The 19,834-nt window shown below is 47.5% G+C and overlaps 1 protein-coding gene across 1 annotated transcript; it reads left to right on the forward strand.

The window, feature by feature from the left end:
* The first annotated feature begins 1,996 nt into the window (after positions 1-1,996).
* On the forward strand, positions 1,997-17,830 carry KCNA2 (potassium voltage-gated channel subfamily A member 2). Its single transcript, XM_069090402.1, has 3 exons — positions 1,997-3,406; positions 4,042-4,369; positions 4,848-17,830. Exon 3 carries the CDS (start codon positions 5,013-5,015, stop codon positions 6,510-6,512), a length of 1,500 nt encoding a protein of 499 aa, XP_068946503.1. The 5' UTR covers positions 1,997-3,406; positions 4,042-4,369; positions 4,848-5,012; the 3' UTR covers positions 6,513-17,830.
* The last annotated feature ends 2,004 nt before the right edge of the window (positions 17,831-19,834 follow it).

Genomic DNA, 19,834 nt, shown 5'->3' on the forward strand with positions numbered 1-19,834 from the left:
ACAAAGGAGGGTTCTGGGAGAGCCAGGAATATATTAGCAAGTAACATCAATGTTAAAGAAAAAACTATCATTAAAAGAGCTCATATCTCCCCTACAGTGTAGTCAATAGGGCTTGGTACAGCAAGGGGGCTTAGTCTAGGGAACTGAGGCCTACCTGTGAAGTACCTTCCCAGTATTTCTCAATATAAATTTTAAAAACAACCTCATTTGTCCTTCATTTCCAGAGTCCATCTAGACTACTGCCCACCAGGGCCCTCCTGTGAATGTAAATTAGAACGCCCAGAGGATCAGACAGAGTTGAGGTAGGGCTCCATTCTAAATATACACTACCAAGACCACTGGTGGATCTTTTTTTTTTTTAAAACTATGGCACAGATGATCCCATCGAGCATAGGGAGAGGCAATTAAGAAGGCTTTCACTCACCTTTCTGCCACTCCCTTGGAGCATACAAGGTTCCTAGAGATCTGGTCTGCAGAAAGATCAGTTAATCAGTATGCATGCATTTTCCCTGCAACCCCAATCTGGATAGATGGACTCCCCCCACCCCACCCCTACCCCACCACTCAGCTGGACCATTTTGAGTCTCAAAGACACACTATAAATTATGGGGGGGGCACGTTTAGAGCATCTGTCCTCAAAGGAGGAACCTGACTCTGACTTGCAAGTACCAATAGTAGGCAGATAGCATTTTAAAATGAGTGAAGTATTTAATCTACATTATCTCATTTGCCCCTTGAAGATAATGGGTGGAGGGGGAGAGAGGTGGGAGGGAAACTATCAAGAGTGGAGCTGCAATGAGAGGGTCCATCTGTGTGACACTGGGGGGAAATGGGAGAAGGAATCATGTGAAGACACTGAGAGGCTCAACTGACAGGTTCAGAGATGGACCCTCACCTAAGTAAGCTTTGAAACAGGGAAGAAAGAAAAAGAGGGAAGGAAACAGAGGCTTTAAGCAGTTTCTCTGCTGTCCATGCAGAAGTAACAGGTAGAATTCTCTCAGCCTTCCCCACTGAATTCCTAAAACCAGGAGGGCTTGGATTGACAGGTTAGCCATCCCTACCTCCTACTGAAGGACAATATGGCATTGTGATTAGAGAACCAAACTTGGAGAACTAGCTTTGAAACCTGCCTCTTATTCTTGCCAGCTAAGTGTTCAAAAACAAAGCATTTCACTTCTCTGAGACTCAGTTTCCTTATTGTAAAATAGAGGTTATAATGCTGGCACAACCGACCCTCAAAGGGTCCCTTCAAGGGGCAAATGCGATCATGTAAATTATTTTTCTCACTTTAAAGTACTATCTAACTGTTCACTGTTGGTACTTGCAAGTCAGAGTCAGATTCTTCATTTGAGAACAGATGCCTCAACCTACCTCCCCCACCCCCTATCACTGGTAGTGTGCCTATAGGACCCAAAAAGACCCAGTTGGGTGGTAGGATGGGGGAGGGAGTCTGTCTATCCTGAGTGGGGCCGCAGTGAGATGCTGCAGCACCTGCTGCATTCAGTTCCCTGGCATTGCTCTAGTGGCTAAAGGAAAGGGAAGCCGCAGGCTGGGGAGGGGGAAGGAGGGAGATGAGAAGGGAGAGAATAGGGTCTGCAGATACTGTCTGGCATGGTTATAATAATAGCAACACTTCTTCCTGTGAGGCTGGATTCCTCCTATCTGCTGGGGATTGTTGCTATTGATTTCCTCCTCCTTGTCGATTTCATTGTGTTGGCAAGAGCCAAGGGGATGTGGATCTCCCCTGAAGTTAAATCCTCTTGTCTCTTACCAAATCCCTGCCCCAAGATCTCTCCAGAAACAAACTGAGTTCCATATAAGATTAGGTTCCGAGCCCTGAGCTTAGTCAAGAATTATTATTATTAATTACTCATTCCCACTGCTGGGATTTCAGGGATGGTATGGTTGGGATTTGGGGTGGGTGGGAGAGGGGTAGAGACCCAGTGACATTAATTTTATAAATATTCATTCTCTGACTAAGGTTATGCTCCGGGGTCAGTGCTACCCTTGGCTCTGGCTGAGCTGGGAACGCCCCCCCCCCCTTTTATTTTAATTCCCCTTCTCCGGGGCCAGATAACAGTGGTGGTGCTGGGGTGCATGAAACTTGCTCGGTATGCACTGCATGTGGGACTGCAGAGCCGGCAAGAAGTCTTGGGTTTTTCACCCTGGCCCCCCCTCACCCCCAAGCTGCCAGCTTTGCCATAATCTGGGAAAATGGAGGCTCGAGCTGCTGATCCAGAAGGGTAAATCGGACCAGGGGATCTCTCCCTTTTGCATGCCTCCTGTGTTCGAGTCCCGGGGCCACTGTAGTCCTATCCAGGAGTCTGCAGGAGGAAAAGGGCCCTGGGGGTCCTCTGGTCATGTAAGCCCCCTGCAGAAGAACAAAAACAAAACTGACCACGAGCACAGTCCTGATGGGCAGCACCTGGGCCTGGATGACTGGAGAAGGGGGGAGGGGGGCAGGATGGCCTGCATCTCTCTGAGTAGAGATGTAAGAACCAGGACCTGGGTAGCAAGCATCTGAAGCCTGGGGAACGGGGTCGTGCACGAGATGCTCCAAGGATGGGAGGCTAGTCTTAGTCGTGATGGTTGCTAAATCCGAGTAGTTCTTCAACTGGGAAGAGCAAGATCGGCCGGGCCAGATCACCTGGGGAAAGGTGCACCCTCCCGCCCCTCCGCAATGGCTTTGGGATCCTAGGCTCGGGAGGCTGAGAAAATCGGGCTTGGAGGAGCGTTTGCCCTTTCCCCAGGCCTCTGGCGAGTTGCAGAGGTTTCTTTCCTTAGAGAGAAAGGAGCCTGAGATCGAGGGCTGCTGCCCCCTTACCGGTCCATCTAGCTCTCGGGTTCTTCTGTCCTGCAGGGGTCCAAGAGAGAACCAGACTCTCCGTGCTTCCGCGTCTGGACCCCGGGGGATGCGAAGGGGACAAAGGAATCGGCTGTTTCCCTGAGTCCCTGGGAAGGGGCTTAATCAGGGCCGGGCAGGCGAGGGTTAACGGGAGGTGCTTTCTGCTGCAAGGCTTGGCAGGAGTGTACTACTGGGTTGCCGGAGAGCGGAGAAGGGAGAGGAGTGTTAAGCTGCAGTCTGGATTGGAGAGAGCCGGGGGGCTCTGGGCCGAAACCCCCAGGAGTGATGAATGCAGGACGGGGGACCCCTCGATGCCCTGGGGCCTACGGGATCGGGTTGCATAAGGGCCAGTCCCGAAGCTTCTTCCCTCTCCCTCTCCCCCCCTCTCAGTTCTGCCATCCCGCCTTGAAGCAGAGCTAGGCAGAGCTTTCCTTCGTCCTGCAGAGGAAATGCGAGGGGTTTTCTCTAGGGGGGGAATCAATGGTCGGCCGGAGGTACTTCTTAGCTCAAATGCCACCCCTGTCTGAGGAAGGCCGGCGGCCCTGGGATCCTTGGGGGAGAGTAAGTCTGCGGGCTTGGCGGCTGTCAGGGCTGAGGAGTGGGGGAGGGGGGCTTCAAAGAGGGAGGGGTGGTGTTTCCTCTGCAAAGTTGAGCTCTTGGACGATATTTTTTTTCTCCCCAAGACTGACTCAGGTCAGGGCTTGGATCAACCACCCCCATTCCCACCCCAAGCCGAGGAAGCTTTATCCTCGGCACATTCTTGTTTTGCCCGAGGGTCCCAGTGGGCCCTGTATCCCCTTTCTCCATCCCCTTCTCCACCCAAGAGGAAGGCATTTGGCTTAGATGAGGCGGGGGTGAGAGGTGGAGGGCGGGGGAGGTTCTCCAGAGAGCTTGGCCTGGACACACTGCCTGGCTTCTCTCCTTTGCAAGAAGGAATCACCGGTTTGCCAGGTGGAGGGGAGCCAGCTAGAGAGGATGGACAGCTGACCCGCAGTGGTCCCAGGGCACGATGCAAGCGGAGCCCTCAGCCAGAGGGAAGGGTGGGCAGTCAGGTCCCTTAGAGAGAGAGGGCAGCATCCTGAGGCCCAATGTGTTGCCCGGGGCAAGTGGGAAAGCAACCTATATGCCCCCAGAAGCCGGGTCTTGGCAGCCGCTGCCTCAGAGCCCCAGTTCCACCTTGCTGATATTTTTTCCAGGCAACGTCACACCTCCTGAGGACGACGGGGAGGACACTGGGTTTCGCTGAGGTTTGCATCTTACCGCCGTCAAAGCCGAGGCTCCAGACACGAGCCGGGCTGCCCCGGAGCCGAGGACCACACTGGCCAGGTTTCCTCTACAGTCAGACGCCAGGGCTCACCTTCGGGAGCCCGAGCCTACCCTCCTGCCCAGAATGACTCACCATTCTTCCTGACTCTGGTGCTAGGACAATATGGGGAGCTCAGCTGTCTGTTTGTGTATCTAGGATTCCCCCAGAGTCTCAACGGCTTGGTTACTAAGAGACCTCCCTGATTCCAGCTCCTCCAGGTAACCCAATTTGTTGTTTTGTCATTTGTGTTTGCCTAAAGCCTGCGGTGCAGACTCATGCTAAGCACCCTCCCATCCTCTTCCAGAAAGTGGGGGAGACTGCTGGGGCACAGGTATTTGCAAGTGAATAGTTCAGTGCCAAGAGTTGGGATGATGGTGGGAGGGGGGTGTACTGCAAGGAATAGGAGTGGTGCAGAAAGAGACTTTCTTGCCCTCCCCCTTTCCACTACCCAGGGAGCTGCCTGCTTTAGGAGTAGTGGTGTGGCTTTCCTGAGAGACTGCACAGTGCCTCCTCTACGGCCCCTCAGTGCTGGGAGTTGGAATAAAGTTGTTGAGGTCTGGAGGATTGGGGAAGGGGAGAAGATAATTTACCTTGAAACTTCTCACTGGCCAAGAAATAGGAGACAAGCAGCGGTGGCTTTGGGGCATGCTGGCCGCTGCTTGTATTGTAATGCTTTTACCTGACTCTGTCTTTCAGCCAAGCCAAGCAGGCGCCCTTTGGTGTGCAGAGCTCCCCCAATGCTCTCATGTTCAAACACAAGCTGATACATCTGCTTTTCTGGGGGACACTAGCATTGTCCTGAAAGCTCTCCCCTGGAACAGCTGGAAGGTGTAGATCCAGGAGCCTTTCCCAGCCCCCATTATGACAGTGGCCACTGGAGACCCAGCAGATGAAGCTGCCGCCCTCCCTGGGCACCCCCAGGACACCTACGACCCTGAGGCAGACCATGAGTGCTGTGAGAGGGTAGTAATTAACATCTCAGGATTGCGGTTTGAGACACAGCTCAAGACTTTGGCCCAGTTTCCAGAGACCCTCTTAGGGGACCCTAAGAAGCGAATGAGGTACTTTGATCCACTCCGGAATGAATACTTTTTTGACAGGAACCGCCCTAGCTTTGATGCTATCTTATATTACTACCAGTCTGGGGGCCGGTTAAGGCGCCCCGTGAATGTCCCCTTGGATATCTTCTCAGAAGAAATCCGCTTTTATGAACTGGGTGAGGAGGCGATGGAGATGTTCCGAGAGGATGAAGGCTACATCAAGGAGGAAGAGCGTCCTTTACCGGAAAATGAGTTTCAGAGACAGGTTTGGCTTCTGTTTGAATACCCAGAGAGTTCTGGGCCAGCCAGGATTATAGCTATTGTGTCTGTCATGGTGATTTTGATCTCCATTGTGAGCTTCTGTCTTGAAACTTTGCCCATTTTTCGGGATGAGAACGAAGATATGCCTGGTGGTGGGATTCCTTTCCATACCTACTCTAACAGCACCATCGGGTACCAACAGTCCACTTCCTTCACTGACCCTTTCTTCATTGTGGAGACACTATGCATCATCTGGTTCTCCTTTGAGTTCCTAGTCAGGTTCTTTGCCTGTCCCAGCAAAGCCGGTTTCTTCACCAACATCATGAACATCATTGACATCGTGGCCATCATCCCGTACTTCATCACCCTTGGGACGGAGCTGGCCGAGAAGACAGATGATGCCCAGCAAGGCCAGCAGGCGATGTCATTGGCTATCCTTCGTGTGATCCGGTTGGTAAGAGTCTTTAGGATTTTCAAGCTGTCCCGACACTCCAAAGGGCTCCAGATCCTAGGGCAGACCCTCAAGGCCAGCATGAGAGAATTGGGTCTCCTGATATTCTTCCTCTTCATCGGGGTCATTCTCTTCTCTAGTGCTGTCTATTTTGCAGAGGCAGATGAGCGAGATTCCCAGTTCCCTAGTATCCCCGACGCCTTCTGGTGGGCAGTCGTCTCCATGACAACAGTAGGCTACGGAGACATGGTCCCGACCACCATTGGGGGAAAGATTGTGGGTTCCCTTTGTGCGATTGCAGGTGTCTTAACTATTGCCTTACCAGTCCCTGTCATAGTGTCCAATTTCAACTACTTCTACCACCGGGAGACAGAGGGAGAGGAACAGGCCCAGTACTTACAAGTGACCAGCTGTCCAAAGATCCCGTCTTCCCCTGACCTAAAGAAAAGCAGGAGTGCCTCCACTATTAGTAAGTCTGATTACATGGAGATCCAGGAAGGGGTAAACAACAGCAATGAGGACTTTAGGGAGGAAAACTTGAAAACGGCCAATTGTACCCTGGCTAACACAAACTACGTGAATATCACCAAGATGTTAACTGATGTCTGATTGAAGCCTACTAGCGTATTTACAGCTCAAGTGCGTAATGGCCCGCATTGTAGCTGTGTCCTAACCGCGTGTACTTGGTCATGCATGGGAAGCAAGAATTGTGAAGTCATTTTTTTTTATTTCTTAAAAATTTTTTTAATTTAGAACACAGACTATCCTGTATGTGGCTTTCATGCAGACTTTCATCACAGATTTAGGGGTTTCTAAAGATTAAAGGTATAGAAAGACAGGTGCAACTCATGAATTCAGGATTCAGAAAGGGACATTCGAACTATCTCATGTAAGCAGCATGACCTACTAGTATCAGTTTGTCAACTCTTCCAATCAACCACCCTGAGCACTTGCAAGGGACTCCCCTCCCCATCGGACTCCCCAGTCCACCCTTCCTTCTTCCCTTTTCCTTTCCCCCTCTCCCTCCTTCTTCCCTCCCTCTCCACAGTCAGAACGGATCCTGGCTTCACTTTTTAAGCTTTGGTAACTATTCCAAATGTCATCCCCATGTTTTGCATTGAAAAGAACACACAGCCGTGCGTGCAGAATCACTTTCTGTGTCACCGGCTTGGTGGATTGCAGTTGCCAAGTGGAGGGCTGCTGAGGCTGGTTTCATAACGGAAAATACTGCATTCAACTCTTTCTCTGCAGTGTCAGCTCGAGGCCCATGGGAGGGACAGCTAGTGTGACCCAAGATGGGTTCTTAAGATTCGAATTTCATACTCAAGTCTTAGGGGAGAAAACAACTGACTAAGGAATTTCTCTGCCTTAGAGGGTCACAGTTTTGTTTTTTTTTTTTACCACCTTCTGGGTCGCCAAAGAGAACGACTGATCCCTCCATTATACCTGAGTTTCCTCGGAGTCCCCTTTGCTAATGTGGTAGCCTTTTGGCATACTGATACTGCAGTGAAACCCAACAGTGCTTCAGCATGGGGATTTGTTGCATGAATCTCAATATCTAATACACATGAGATTAATCTGTTGTTTTTTCAGAGTAGCCTGCACACAGTATTCATGCTTATTATAGTATTGATAGGCTCAGGATGGCACTGAGTTTGGGGACTTTTTAAAGCATGGGAAGCCAAAGTCCTTAATCAGGAGGGGAAAAAACATAGCATGAGACTCCCTGGGAAAAGGGAAGCCAGACCTTAGGTGTGAGCTCCACAGTTCTTCCAGGCAGGGGCACAGAGCTCTGCCAAGACAAGAAGGTGAAATAGAAAGGAAAAGCCTGAGCAGATTATGGGGACTGCACCTTGGTCATTAATCTTGTTGCAAGCAGGATTTTTACAGTTGGCCAGAGCATTTAGTTGTGAGAGCAGGTGGATCTGTGGATCCAATGTACATATATCCAATATCACCTTCATGTGTTCCTCAACCTACCTACCTAGCTAGAGATAAAAAAGTAGTTGCATTCAAACATGGTATAAGCTTATGCAATATTTTTGACACAGGGCAATTTATGCATGTGTTCTGACTATGTGCACTAATGCGTGTATATGTCTTGCTACATATACACGGGCAAACACACGACACACAAATATAAGTATAAATAGTAGTTATATATATATATGTAAATGTATACTCTGGAGTTCAGGTTCAGGGGGCAAAACCATTGCTCTGTGGGCTGGGGAAATGACTCATGCATGTCTAAGAGGCCTCACGAGTTCATGCTGGATTGATCCTCATTTTGGATTGGTCCCCCCACTGGGCCATGGTTTGCTGCCATCACCTGAGACACTCCAGCCTATGTGGTTTCTTAGACCATTACAAAATGTCTTTCTGCCCTCCATGTGCTGCAGCTCCAGTCCCTGTGACTGAAGCTTGTCTTACTGAGTGCACAAGGGCCCATGGCCCTCATGGTTCCCTCAAGCTGCCCCTTGGCCTGGACCTGGGGGGCAACCTTTTCATCACCAGTCCTGAAACCTAGCGGGACAGAATTAACTCCATCACCATCTCCTCACCTCACCCCCACTCCTCCTTGCCTTTGAGTTTCCTTTTCACCTGGCTCTGTCTACCCAGACACTTCCACGGCTCTCTCCTCCCCAAGTCTCCTGACACAATACCAAGGCCAACAAGAAATAGGACATTTCTGAGACCCAGAAATTTTGATCTTTGATTGAACTCTCTCCTCTCTCTGCCCCCACTATCTAGAAAAGTTCAAAGGTAAATCTGGATAACTGAAATCTATGTATGGTCCATAAACACTGTTTGGGTCACCGGACTCAACCTCCATCCCCCAAACCCCGCTGTAACTCCTTCCTCCCATTAGACCTGCTCAAGAGGGAGTGTGGCAGAGCAGGGAGGGCACTGGTGTGTTGGTATCAGAAAGCCCTGGGCTTCAGTCCCTCCTCAGAGATTTACTAGCTACATGATTCTGGGCAAATCACTTAACTCCCCTACATCTCAGCTTCCTCATCTGTAAAATGAGAAGATTAGAACTTGATATGTCCCCTAAAGTTCGTTCAGGGTCTAAATCTATTATCCTAAGTGGGTGGCATGAGTTTCTTCTTTTATTCTTCTCTCCTTTTGCCCCCTCCACAGCCTCTCTCTCACTGGAGGAAGCAATGTGAACACCTAAAGCTTTGCAAGGAGTGGCAAGAATCAGAGCCCGTGTCATCTTCTAGGGCAGAATTTATCTAAGATTCCCACAGAAACAAGAATGGAACTCTGGGAGCCCCAGTTTGCCCCTTAGATCTCTCTGTCATAGGCTCATCTCCTTGTCTGCCCATTTGCTCAATGCCTGTATTTGTCGTGGGGAAGCATTGAGGTAGGAGCCTAATGGTCCTGAACCACTTCTGTGCATGGATTCCTGGGCACAATAAAGGTCCATGGTGTACCTTCATGAGCTCACACGTCTTCAGGGGCTTGCCTGGTTCTGTGCAGTCATCCTTATATACACCCAGTTCATCTGAAGCTATTCTGAACCCCCAGGAATTAGGAAGGGCGTGTACCCATTCTGATAATATTTGAAAGGGAAGCAACCAAGATTTATAGAGTCCAGGTCAGGACTGTAGGTATTTTATTACAACATCCTTCCAGAGAGGAGTTAAGAGCGGAGAATTCCCCTGTGGGACAGAAAGTGCTCTTAAAAAGAATGTGAAAAACAACTTTGTGATCAAGAGACACAAATGCACGCAATATACACACACAAGTACAACATTCAAATATGGAGGAAACCCATAGAAAATACCTAGGACCAGACCTATATGGTCCTACCCACAATTCAAATGTACAGACATACACAAGTAATATGCACATGATACACAACACACTCAGACACAACTAACACATAGCAGGAGAATCAACATTTCTCTGGTCACAGAGTTATAAATGATAAGCACAAAGAAGTAGACTCTAACATAAGCGTTATCCCATCCTCCCCACCCCCCAGCCATCCTACACACTGGAGTGCACACACACACACACACTCACCCCTCCCAGCTACTTAGGGCTGCTTTTATACTCCCTTTGAGGGGCATCTGCTTTCACACCTCTTGATGACTCTTCCATTCTCCTCTTCTGCTCCTTCTCTTCTCTTCTTTCTACCCCATCCAATCTCAATTTTTCCTGTCTAAAGAGAAGCCTCCATCTGCAAGTAAAGACAGGGGACTAGATTATCTCTTCCACAAGGGCTTCTGATTGGAGCAGGGAATCTTGTAAGATATCCCATCATATCACTTTTTTTCCTCCCATAGATCTGGGACTTGGAGTAGGCAGGGATTGATGGGTAAGCTCAGTGCCCCACTGCACTACTTCCAGAGAATCCTGCCTCCCCCAGACCATGTCTATAGGACAGTTCCATTAATCCGGTGGGTTTTGTTGTTGGCTGTTTGTTTGTTGTTTTTTGGGGGGGGAGTGGAAGTATCCAGGTGGCATAGTGTATAGAGCACTGGACTGGGAGTCAGGAAGGCTAAATTTTAACCCTGTCCCAGACCCTTAGCAGTGTGATGCCTGGACCCAGACCTTAGTTCCTCAGATGAGTTTTCCTCCATGAAAAGGAGATTCTAATACCACCTACTTAACAGGATTGTTGCAAAGATCAGATGAGAAAATATATCAAGCTCTTGCAAAACACTATATAAATATTAGCTAATTTTATTGTTGTTATTTTCCCTGCATTCCTGGAATCTCTAGGCTCAGCCCTAGTCTCTTTGTGACTGCTGGCTATTGAGACACAATAGGGTCATGGGCTAGGAACACCAGGGATGTTACTGTGACGTCCTTCCTATCTATAGCTTTATCTGTGACCTTTGTTGGGGTCACAGAGGGCCAGTCTAGATAAGTTAGGAGAAATTACATTTTATCTGAGGGAAAAAAAATAGTTTGCTTTCCTTCCTGAAACAATTCCCTGGATCCCAGTTACTGAAATCAACAGTCTACTGTTGGTTAGTCTCATTGGGATTGCTAATGAACTTGCTAGTTGATCTGCCATGGGTGATTTATAAAAAGTGGGTTTCCCCACCCCTCAATGCACCCCTAGAAGCTGGCTGGGTAGACTTAAGGAAAGGTAAACTCCATTTAATGCCAACCTGAGGGAAACAAGAAAACTAAATTGATTGCTTTAAAAAGCTAGGGGAGGGAACGCTGAATTATGTCATTTATGTTAAAGATAGACACAAGGGTTGTACCTGTGATTTCCTCTGTATATGATACAAGTGAGGAAATTCCCTCTACCAATATCAGCCAGCACCTTCTCTTCAACTTACAGTCTTAAAAGAGTTGCCCAGAGCACTGAGACTTGACCAGGGGCAAATGACTTAGCAGGGTCACAAAACCAGTATGTATCAAAGGCAGGATTTAACCCCCAGGTTTCTAGGCTTCAAGACCAGCTCTCTATTTACTATACCTCCCCAAAACCTTAGTTAAATGATTTAAGGATTATCCACCATTATGGATAATTGAGTTGACTTTCTAGTTTGCCCCTAATGAAGACCAGTAGTCAAAGCAGTGCCTCTGGTCAGAGGATTCTGGGCAGAGCCCAGGAGATCCTATGCTTTCACTGCTCAGATAGGTCCCTATGATAGCCTTCTTTCCATTTGTCTGACCACCTACACGTTGTTATCTCTTCAGGCATCAAAATCAACTCAGCCTCTGGAACTTTTGCCACAAAGTTGGTTTTTAGGCTCAAGTTGACAAGATGGGATCTGTTTGGAAGTTAAGATCTGACTTCCTCTTTGGTTCATATATTGTCTCCATAGCCTGGATTTCAGAACCCAGAATGTGGAGGAAACATGGCAGAATTTTCAAGAGGGGGATGAGGAAGATTAGCCCTAGGAAAGAAGAGAAAGGTTGGGCTGAGGAATGAATATGGAACTGGATAATTTCCAGGCTAAACTATGTAGAAGCCAAAAGTTAATGGAAGATGAGAGTCCCTGAGTTTATTAGGGTTTATGTGGTGCTTTGCCATCTTTCTCCCTCCCTTTCTCTTTCTCTTTTCCACTCTCTCCCTCTCCCTTTTTCTTTTTCTCTCCCCCTTTGTCTCTCTTTATCCATCTCCCTCTCCTTCCCCGTCTATTCTCTCTCTCTCTTTTTCTCTCTCTCTTTCTCTCTCTCTCTCTCTCCCCCTCTCTCCCTCCCTCTCTTTCTTTCTCCTCCCTAATCTGGACTTCTGTGAGATCTAGGCACCTCATGATACCAGGATGGCATTTTAGAAAAAAATAGAGCTTTAAGATTCCAGGGTGACCTGACCTAATCTCACTGCCCCCAAGCCCACTAATCTTACATAGGAAAGGCTTCTCCATAAGCTTTTTCATTGATTGAAAAATTTGATTCCCTAGCCCTAGTACCTGTGACTACCTAAAGTGAAGGAGCTGTGAGGATTTCAGATCCCAATCACCTTCTTTGACTTTCGTACTCCTAGACAGTGAGAAGCCAGCCAATGAACTCCCTATACACTGGTACCTTTCATAAAATATCAGCACTAACCCTCTTGGAAGATGATGTGGACAATGCTTCTTTCTGTCCACACTTCCAAAATCCCTAATGCTTTAAGGTTTTCTTGTCAGTGCTATTCATAGCTGTAGAGAGCAGGACACAATGTGAAATACCCAATGATCAAATATTAAAATGGCACCTCAGCTCCATCATCCAGGAGGCATATCTATCCAGGAGGGGAAATGGGTTGAACTGAGCCACTCATTCTTTCATTCAATCACTTGTTCATTCAACAAACATTCATCCTTCCATCTTTTCTCTCCAGTTCCCCCTTGTGACCAGCAGAAAGCCCTTGCAAGGTAGTCAGTTTGGTTTAAGTACGCAGTCTATGACTGCAGAATGGAGGCCTTCCCTGTTTTGCCTTCACCTTCCACCAATTCATACCTATGATCTTAGTCTCCCTGATGTTCTAACCATTCGAACCAATTAGCAAATAACAGTGAATCAGAAATGTTCTTCAGGATTGGAAGCTTGGAGTAGTGGACGGAGCATTGGACTTGGAGCTACGACACCTGGGTTTTACTCCAGACTCTGCCACTAACTAATTAGCTGTGTGACCCTAGGCAAATTGCTTCATCTCAGGGCCTCAGTTTCCTCATCTGTAAAATGAGGAGAGAAGACTAGATCACCTCCAAGGTCCCTTCTGGTTCTGACATTCTATGAGTTATGGTGGACAGGCCTGGCCCCATCCTACTCTCAGAGCCCAGTCATGACCATCACCCTTGGCTAAGGTGCTGGATCTCTGACCCATCCTCTACTGGGCCAGCCCCTCCCTCAAATGGTGGTTTGGTCAATGCTGCCCTCCCCTAAGCTTACCTAACCTTCTCCCCATGTCCATCCATCACACTGCCCCAAAGCCTAATTTCCATTTTTCATATTTTATCTTTTGAAAAAAAAAAAGGAGAAGTGCAATAAAATAAATAGTGACTGTTTTCTTTAGCAATAGCTGTTTAAAAACCTCGCTCTCAGGACTGAATAGTGATAGCACCTGGATTCTAGGGTAAAGACCGGGGTCCCTGGGTGTTCCCTCACCATTTGGTAACTTCCTCTCTCCTTGGCACTCGGTTAGCCCAAGTTCTATTGCTTTGAAGCCCCTGACCCTACTTCCAGAATGTAAATGTATGCAGATGGGAAATTCCAATGGGAAGCATGCCAGGTAGGCAATGAGGAGCTAGTGGTAAGGGTGAGGGGGTGGGAGGGAGACTGCATGTGCACAGCCTCTTTTTCTCTATGGACTACTCTGAACTGGTGGAAGTGCTGCCCAACCCCCAATGCCAAAACCAGGAATCTGAGTAGGCTCCCACAAGGCTAGGCCATCAAGTTGGTTCTGAGTCTATCTCTGGCAGCTCCTAATGGAAGCCCAGGAGAAAGAGCTTACCAAGAGATTAGAATAAGAGGTCCTGGGCCATTGGGGAAAACATCCTTCCCACGGATTAAGAATTTTTTTTTGGTCATCCCTAAATGGAAAATAGTTCCTAAGGGCCTTTGACCCAGCATTTCAGGATTGGTACTTGGGCAGGGGCAGAATGGATGACTTGCCTACCTTCAAAAAGAAGACAATACTGACTTTTTAAAAGAATCTTTTAACCAAAAGAATATGTATGAAGGTTATGGGAAAGGAGGCTAGGATTATGATCACCTGGGGAAAATAAATGGAGATACTCACAGTGACCCAGTTCTCACAAGGGATATTCAGATGAACTGAGATGGGATACGGGGTGGGGTCACTGTCTATGTCATAATAACTCATAGGCACAAAATGCAGCTGCCCAAGGAATGCACAAGTAGCAAGGGAGGTTTGGGAGAGGCCCCCTGAAAATCTAGTGTGTACATATACTTGTATTGGACAATCATGGCTGGTGGATAAATGATGATGGCCTGGGGGCCATTACATTCCTGTTTAATCCACCCTTGTTTGCTCTCTCTATATATACATACATATATATGTACACATATATGTGTGTATATATACATATATATTACAACAAAACCTCAATTAACAGGAATGGGGATACTCAGGGAAAGTGATATACCAGTTAACTGAATAATCTGTTTGAGTGTTGACAAGAGAAAACCCTGTTTGTTTTGATGCTTATTGTTGAAAACCTTCCTAAAATATCAGCTAGCGCATACTTCCCTGACTTAGTAAGCAGAGTATACGTAGAGATGTGGTTGAAGCTTTTTGGAAGGCCAATGTTCTTAAATACTGCACAGGCCTATAGATGGAGAAGGTCTGGGGGATTTTGCTGGATGAAGACGGACCCCAGGGATAACTGCTGGAAGTTAGTGATTGACACAAACCCCTCCTCTGAGCCTACTTTATCAACATTGGTCTTTCTCCTAAAAGTAGAGTACAGGGAAAAAAGAAATTCTTGTTCATTGAGGGTTGTGATGACATGGGGTCTGGTTATTTGAGGTTTTCCACAAAAACACATATGTGTATATATAAGATATGTGTACATATATGTATGTGTGTACCATGACTTCAGAAATCATATATACAAAGCAAACTCCCTTAGTTGAATGAATGTGGAATAAATTCAACAGACCATGGAATAAACTGCATATATTTGATTCTTTGTCCTTCCCTCATCCCTTCCCCATGATTTCTACCCTCTCTCCTTGTCTAGCTCAGCTATTTCTCCCCTGATTCTAGCCCTATTTGGAAGACAGCTCTCTTCTAACAAAAGTAACAGATTCCCACTTTGGATCCTCCCGTCACCCCAATAGTTGCCCAGCTCATATATGAACAGGGGGTAAGTTCTCAAGCCCAGACTGTCATCTGTTCCTCATTCCACCTGGCCTCTCTACAGAGGGACAGAAACATCCTTCCCAGCTTTGTAACCCTGGAGAAGGGGACATCACAAATATTGCGCAGTAGACTAAATAAAATAGTTATCTCTAGCCTTGCTCTCTCCAGTTCTGTCTGCTTTTTGGTGAGACTGTTCTATGCCCTGAAGATAATGTATAGGTACTTTTCAACTTCTCATTTCAAAAGTCTCAATGGTGCACAGAAGAGGGGTAACCATACTCCATTGGTTTTAATCGGATCTCTGGGGTTAAAGTAGGAGGAACTTGCCAGGCTTCAGTAACCCTGTGAGAATAAACATAGATCACATTAGAAGCAGCCAGATCAGGCCAGGAACATGCTGTTAACTCTTAATCACACCCCGTCTGCTGCATGTTAGACCTACGTGTTACATAATGTTTTCCATATAACTGACCAGTATCACCTCCCATAGAAGGTTGCATCAATCTAGAAGGAGAGTCAACAGCATCTCTACAAAAGCCAGTGGTGCAGACATCTGTCATGCCAGCATTCCTGGTGACCCTGAGTGGGTGACCATCAGTCAGCTGAAGATTGATCTGGCCCCTGTTGGGTAATGTTAACAAATTCATCTGGACCAAGAGAGGTAGCACCAGGGTGCTGGCAGTATTGAATACGGGCAATGGTCGAGGGGGTGGTTTTGGACCGAATACGGACTGCACATCTTTAGTCTGGGCCCTTTGCCTAAGCACCTGAATGGCCCAGGCTATCTGAATATCAGCAAACCCACCACCTCATGTGGTAGCAAATCACCCTGGCAGAAATACTTCTTGTGGACAGGAGTGTGAACCTGTGTGAGCTCTTGTAGCTGCCCTCCTCCCACTCAGACAATATGGAAGTTAACCCAGCTATGAACGAAGCTTATTCTGTTCTGGGTCAAATTGCTGCGGAGAATTCATCATTCTAGGCTCTAGGTGTGCTGGGAGCAGGCGTGTTTACAGGTGCCAAAGCTCCTGGGTAATTAGGGCAGTGTAGATGTTGCCCTGTGCTTAGACTATCCATCTCTACTCAAAGCACTTCATTCTGGGCCCCTTCTCTGTTCTCACAAGAGGCCTATAAACCCTGCTACTGCTTGAAAATAACTCCCAGGAGTCCCAGCTGCTTTCTTTGTGTGTGTGTGCACAAAAACACCCCGTACAGATATAGAAAGTGAGGAAAGGAGACAGGAGGAGGAAATCCTTCAGAGAGGGGCTTGCTTTGCTGCCAGATGATTTCCAGGTCAGCTCTTAGAAATGCTGCCAAGGTGCCTGGGCCTTTGCTGTTCATGGAATGAATTTGCAAGGGCATTCAGATTCCTATTCAGGTGTGGCCAAAAAAGGAGCAAATCAATCCCAGGTGGTCACCCCAGCCTGCTCCACCAGACCAAAGGAAAGAAGACCAGTCCCAGGTTTGGGGGCAGGTGAGGGTTAGCTCTGGAGTTTCTGAACATAGTATCCCCTTGCTTGCCCCACTGTTATCTGGATGCCATAACCAGCTGCCCTGTCTTCCTTTGGCATCTCCATACCAACAACTCCAACCCTTGAGAGAAAGGGTCACTACCCTATTGAAACTTAAAAGTCTGAAGGTTGAGATGATGATGATGATGCACCAGCTAAATTGTTGTCTTCCCCCTGAATTTCTGTGCCCATGAGCCCCTCTCTTTGCAGGGCACAGTCTGGTATAGCCCAGATCTGTAATATGGTGACTAAGAGCTGGTGTCTAAATGCTGGTGTTCCTTGGGCATGCTGGAGCACCACGGTAAACCTCTAGTTTATGGGATGCTATTTCCTTTCTAAGATTTATGTGTATATACAGTATATATGTATATGTGTGTGTACGATATATGTGGTGACTGCCTCTTACTTGGGAGCATGCAGCTGTTTGTAACCAAGTGCAAAGACATTAATTAGGGGGTTTGCACTGGCTTTCTCATTGCTCAAGACTCTGCAGCTGCCCTCCAATGTCCTGTCCCTGGGAATTGCTGGAAAAATGCAAAGGGGAAGAAGCTGATAAATAGGCCTCATTGAAATCAATAGGAGAAGGAACTCCAAGGCTGGTGGTTGAAGCTTCGTAAGAGTGATTCCGAAGAGGAACTGTGGGTCTCCATGGCAATGGGAGGATGGAGACCAATGGGATGCAAAGGCGGAGCAGGACTGAAGGGGAAGACTCATGGGAGTTTGGGAGTTGTTTAACCATTTCTTTGCTTGACGACAATTTAGACACCAGCTGTAACTGAATTGCACAGTCTGTATAGATGTTATCGTTCTTGCTGACGTGTCCAGGGAGCTTTCAAGCCCACCTCAACCCCGTGCTGCTTAACCTGTCCCACCACCCTAGCCCAGACTTCTGTAGCTGAGAATCCCTGCGTCAGTAAGGTCCGATATTTGTACATAGATATACATACACATGTACATATGTGCCTCGACAAGCATTGGCTGTCTATCATGGATGTACATAGACTTCATAGAGTACCATAATTTTTTTTTGTAAATATGGACACAGGTAAATAAATATATAAATATATATTACTGAGGATTTATTTTAACATCATTCTGTGTGAAATGAAAAATAAAATTTTTAACAGACATCAGACCTTGTCAGTTCTTTCTGTGTCTTGCTCTGAGTGGTGCCCCCACCTCACTCCCACCGTGGAGGGACCTAAGTCTACCCTGCTGCATTCCACCTGAGGGTTCTGCTGAAGAAAATGACCCGGGCAGCCAAAGCAGCATGTCCCAGGCCACCCAACTGTATGGACCTCTCCTGGATTCAGGCTTCCATTCCCTTCCCTCAGTGTCCCAGTGACCTAAGGAACCCCCCACTTCCAGCCCCAATGTCTCTGGAAGTTGCAGAGAAATAGATTTTGACTTGATTTTTTTTAAATCGTCTAACAATTCAAAAGTGGAATTGGCTGCCCAGAAGGTAGAGTTCCCCATTACTAGTGTCTTTGAGAGGAAGCTGGGTAACCGTAGATGTAGAGCACTGGCCTGTGTGACCCTGGTCAAGTCATTTAACTTCTCTCAGACTTACTTTTCTTCTCGGTAAACTAGGGGTAATAATATAACATGCCTCATAGGACCATGACCCAAAGTGGTAATGATGGATATGGTGCCATGAAAAACCCCTCCCCACTCTCTGAGTCACTTCCCCTTGAACCCTCAGCCAGCTGTGGGAGGGCAGGGAAGTGGAGCCTGAAAAGGGACAGGGGAAGGGTCTTCACTGATCATCGAGAAGGTAAAAAATATTTACTACCCATTTAGCAGGGCCTAGGACAGTCTAACTAGGAAGAGCTGGATTCTGCCTTGCCATTACATTCTTTTTGGAAGGGAAATGTATTTCTGGACAGCAGGTGCTGAGCCACTGAGGGATGGTGTGCCAGAGGGAGGAGAGCTCAGCAGTCAGCCCAGCCTGTTAGAGATTTAAAAACAACCACAGGAAGGAAAAGAGCGAGGCACCTGGAAAGCCCCCCACCCCTCCTATCTGCCTATCTGCCTCCTCTCCCCCCAGTTCTTACCCCCAGACTTGCTTGGCCAATTGCCTCGACTAAAACAAAAAATCAGAGTCGGGTTATGCCCTGTCTCCCAAGGCCTAGGAGAGAAGCCATCCCCCTCCCCATCTGTGGAGTCTGAATAATGTTGAGGGAAAGACAAGAGAACTAATTGACCAAGCAATGTGTTTGTCCCCAGCTAACTTGGACTTCCCTAGACAGCCAGAGTAAAAATTCCAAGAAAAAGCCCACGGTGGTGGACAGCAAATAGAAGGCCTGCTGGGGGAAGGAGGGGAAGCAAACATGTCTGTGGAGCCAGCATTAAGGCCCTTGGCATCCTCTTAGGCACAGTGGGGAATGTATCTGGAGGGATAATATGGCAGACAGACAATTGGATCATAGATTTAGAGCAGAAGTTCTTAACCCGGGGCCCAATGATAGATTTCAGGGGCATCTGTGAACTCCCATCTTTATTTTCACAAACCAAATCTTTGGTTTCCTTGGTCATCCCAGATGTTTTATTTGATGTTTGTAAGAATATTATTCTGAGTTGTCCATAGGCTTTACTGGACTGCCAAAGGGGGCCATGATGCCCCAAAAGTTTAAGAGCTCTTGATTTAGATGCAGGGGTGGGAAACTTGTGGCCTCAAGGCCACATGCGGCCCCTAGGTCCTCATGGGCAGCCCTTTGACTGAATCCAAACTTCACAAAACAAATCCCCTTTTAAAAATGTTCTCTAGATTTTATAGATTGAAGGTGACTAACAGGTCATGTAGTGACCATCCCTCAAACAAGACCGTCCCTCTTTAACTTTCAACTGGCTGGCCCCCATGCCTGCAGCTCTCTCCCTGCTCATCTGGGCCTCCTCATCTCTGCTTCCTGGTGTCTCTGATCTCCTTCAAGTCCCAGCTAAAACCCCACCTTCCACAGAAAACCTTTCCCAATCCCCTCACTTCCAGTTTACCCTGGACATATCTCAACGGTTCACAGTTTGCATGTTATTCTCTGTTAGACTGGAATTTCTTGAGGCCAAGGACTGTTTCTGTTTTTATGTTTATTCCTTTCTTTGTATCCTCAGAGTTCAACGTAGTACCTGGCATACAGTAG

This window comes from Petaurus breviceps, unplaced genomic scaffold (genome assembly GCF_028583685.1).
Source record: "Petaurus breviceps papuanus isolate PSGF00001 unplaced genomic scaffold, PetGlider_PUasm1.0 186, whole genome shotgun sequence".
Taxonomy (NCBI): domain Eukaryota; kingdom Metazoa; phylum Chordata; class Mammalia; order Diprotodontia; family Petauridae; genus Petaurus; species Petaurus breviceps.

Bases quoted from the DNA above. Each gene is read 5' to 3' on its own strand.
- KCNA2 (XM_069090402.1), top strand. From the start codon at position 5,013: ATGACAGTGGCCACTGGAGACCCAGCAGATGAAGCTGCCGCCCTCCCT.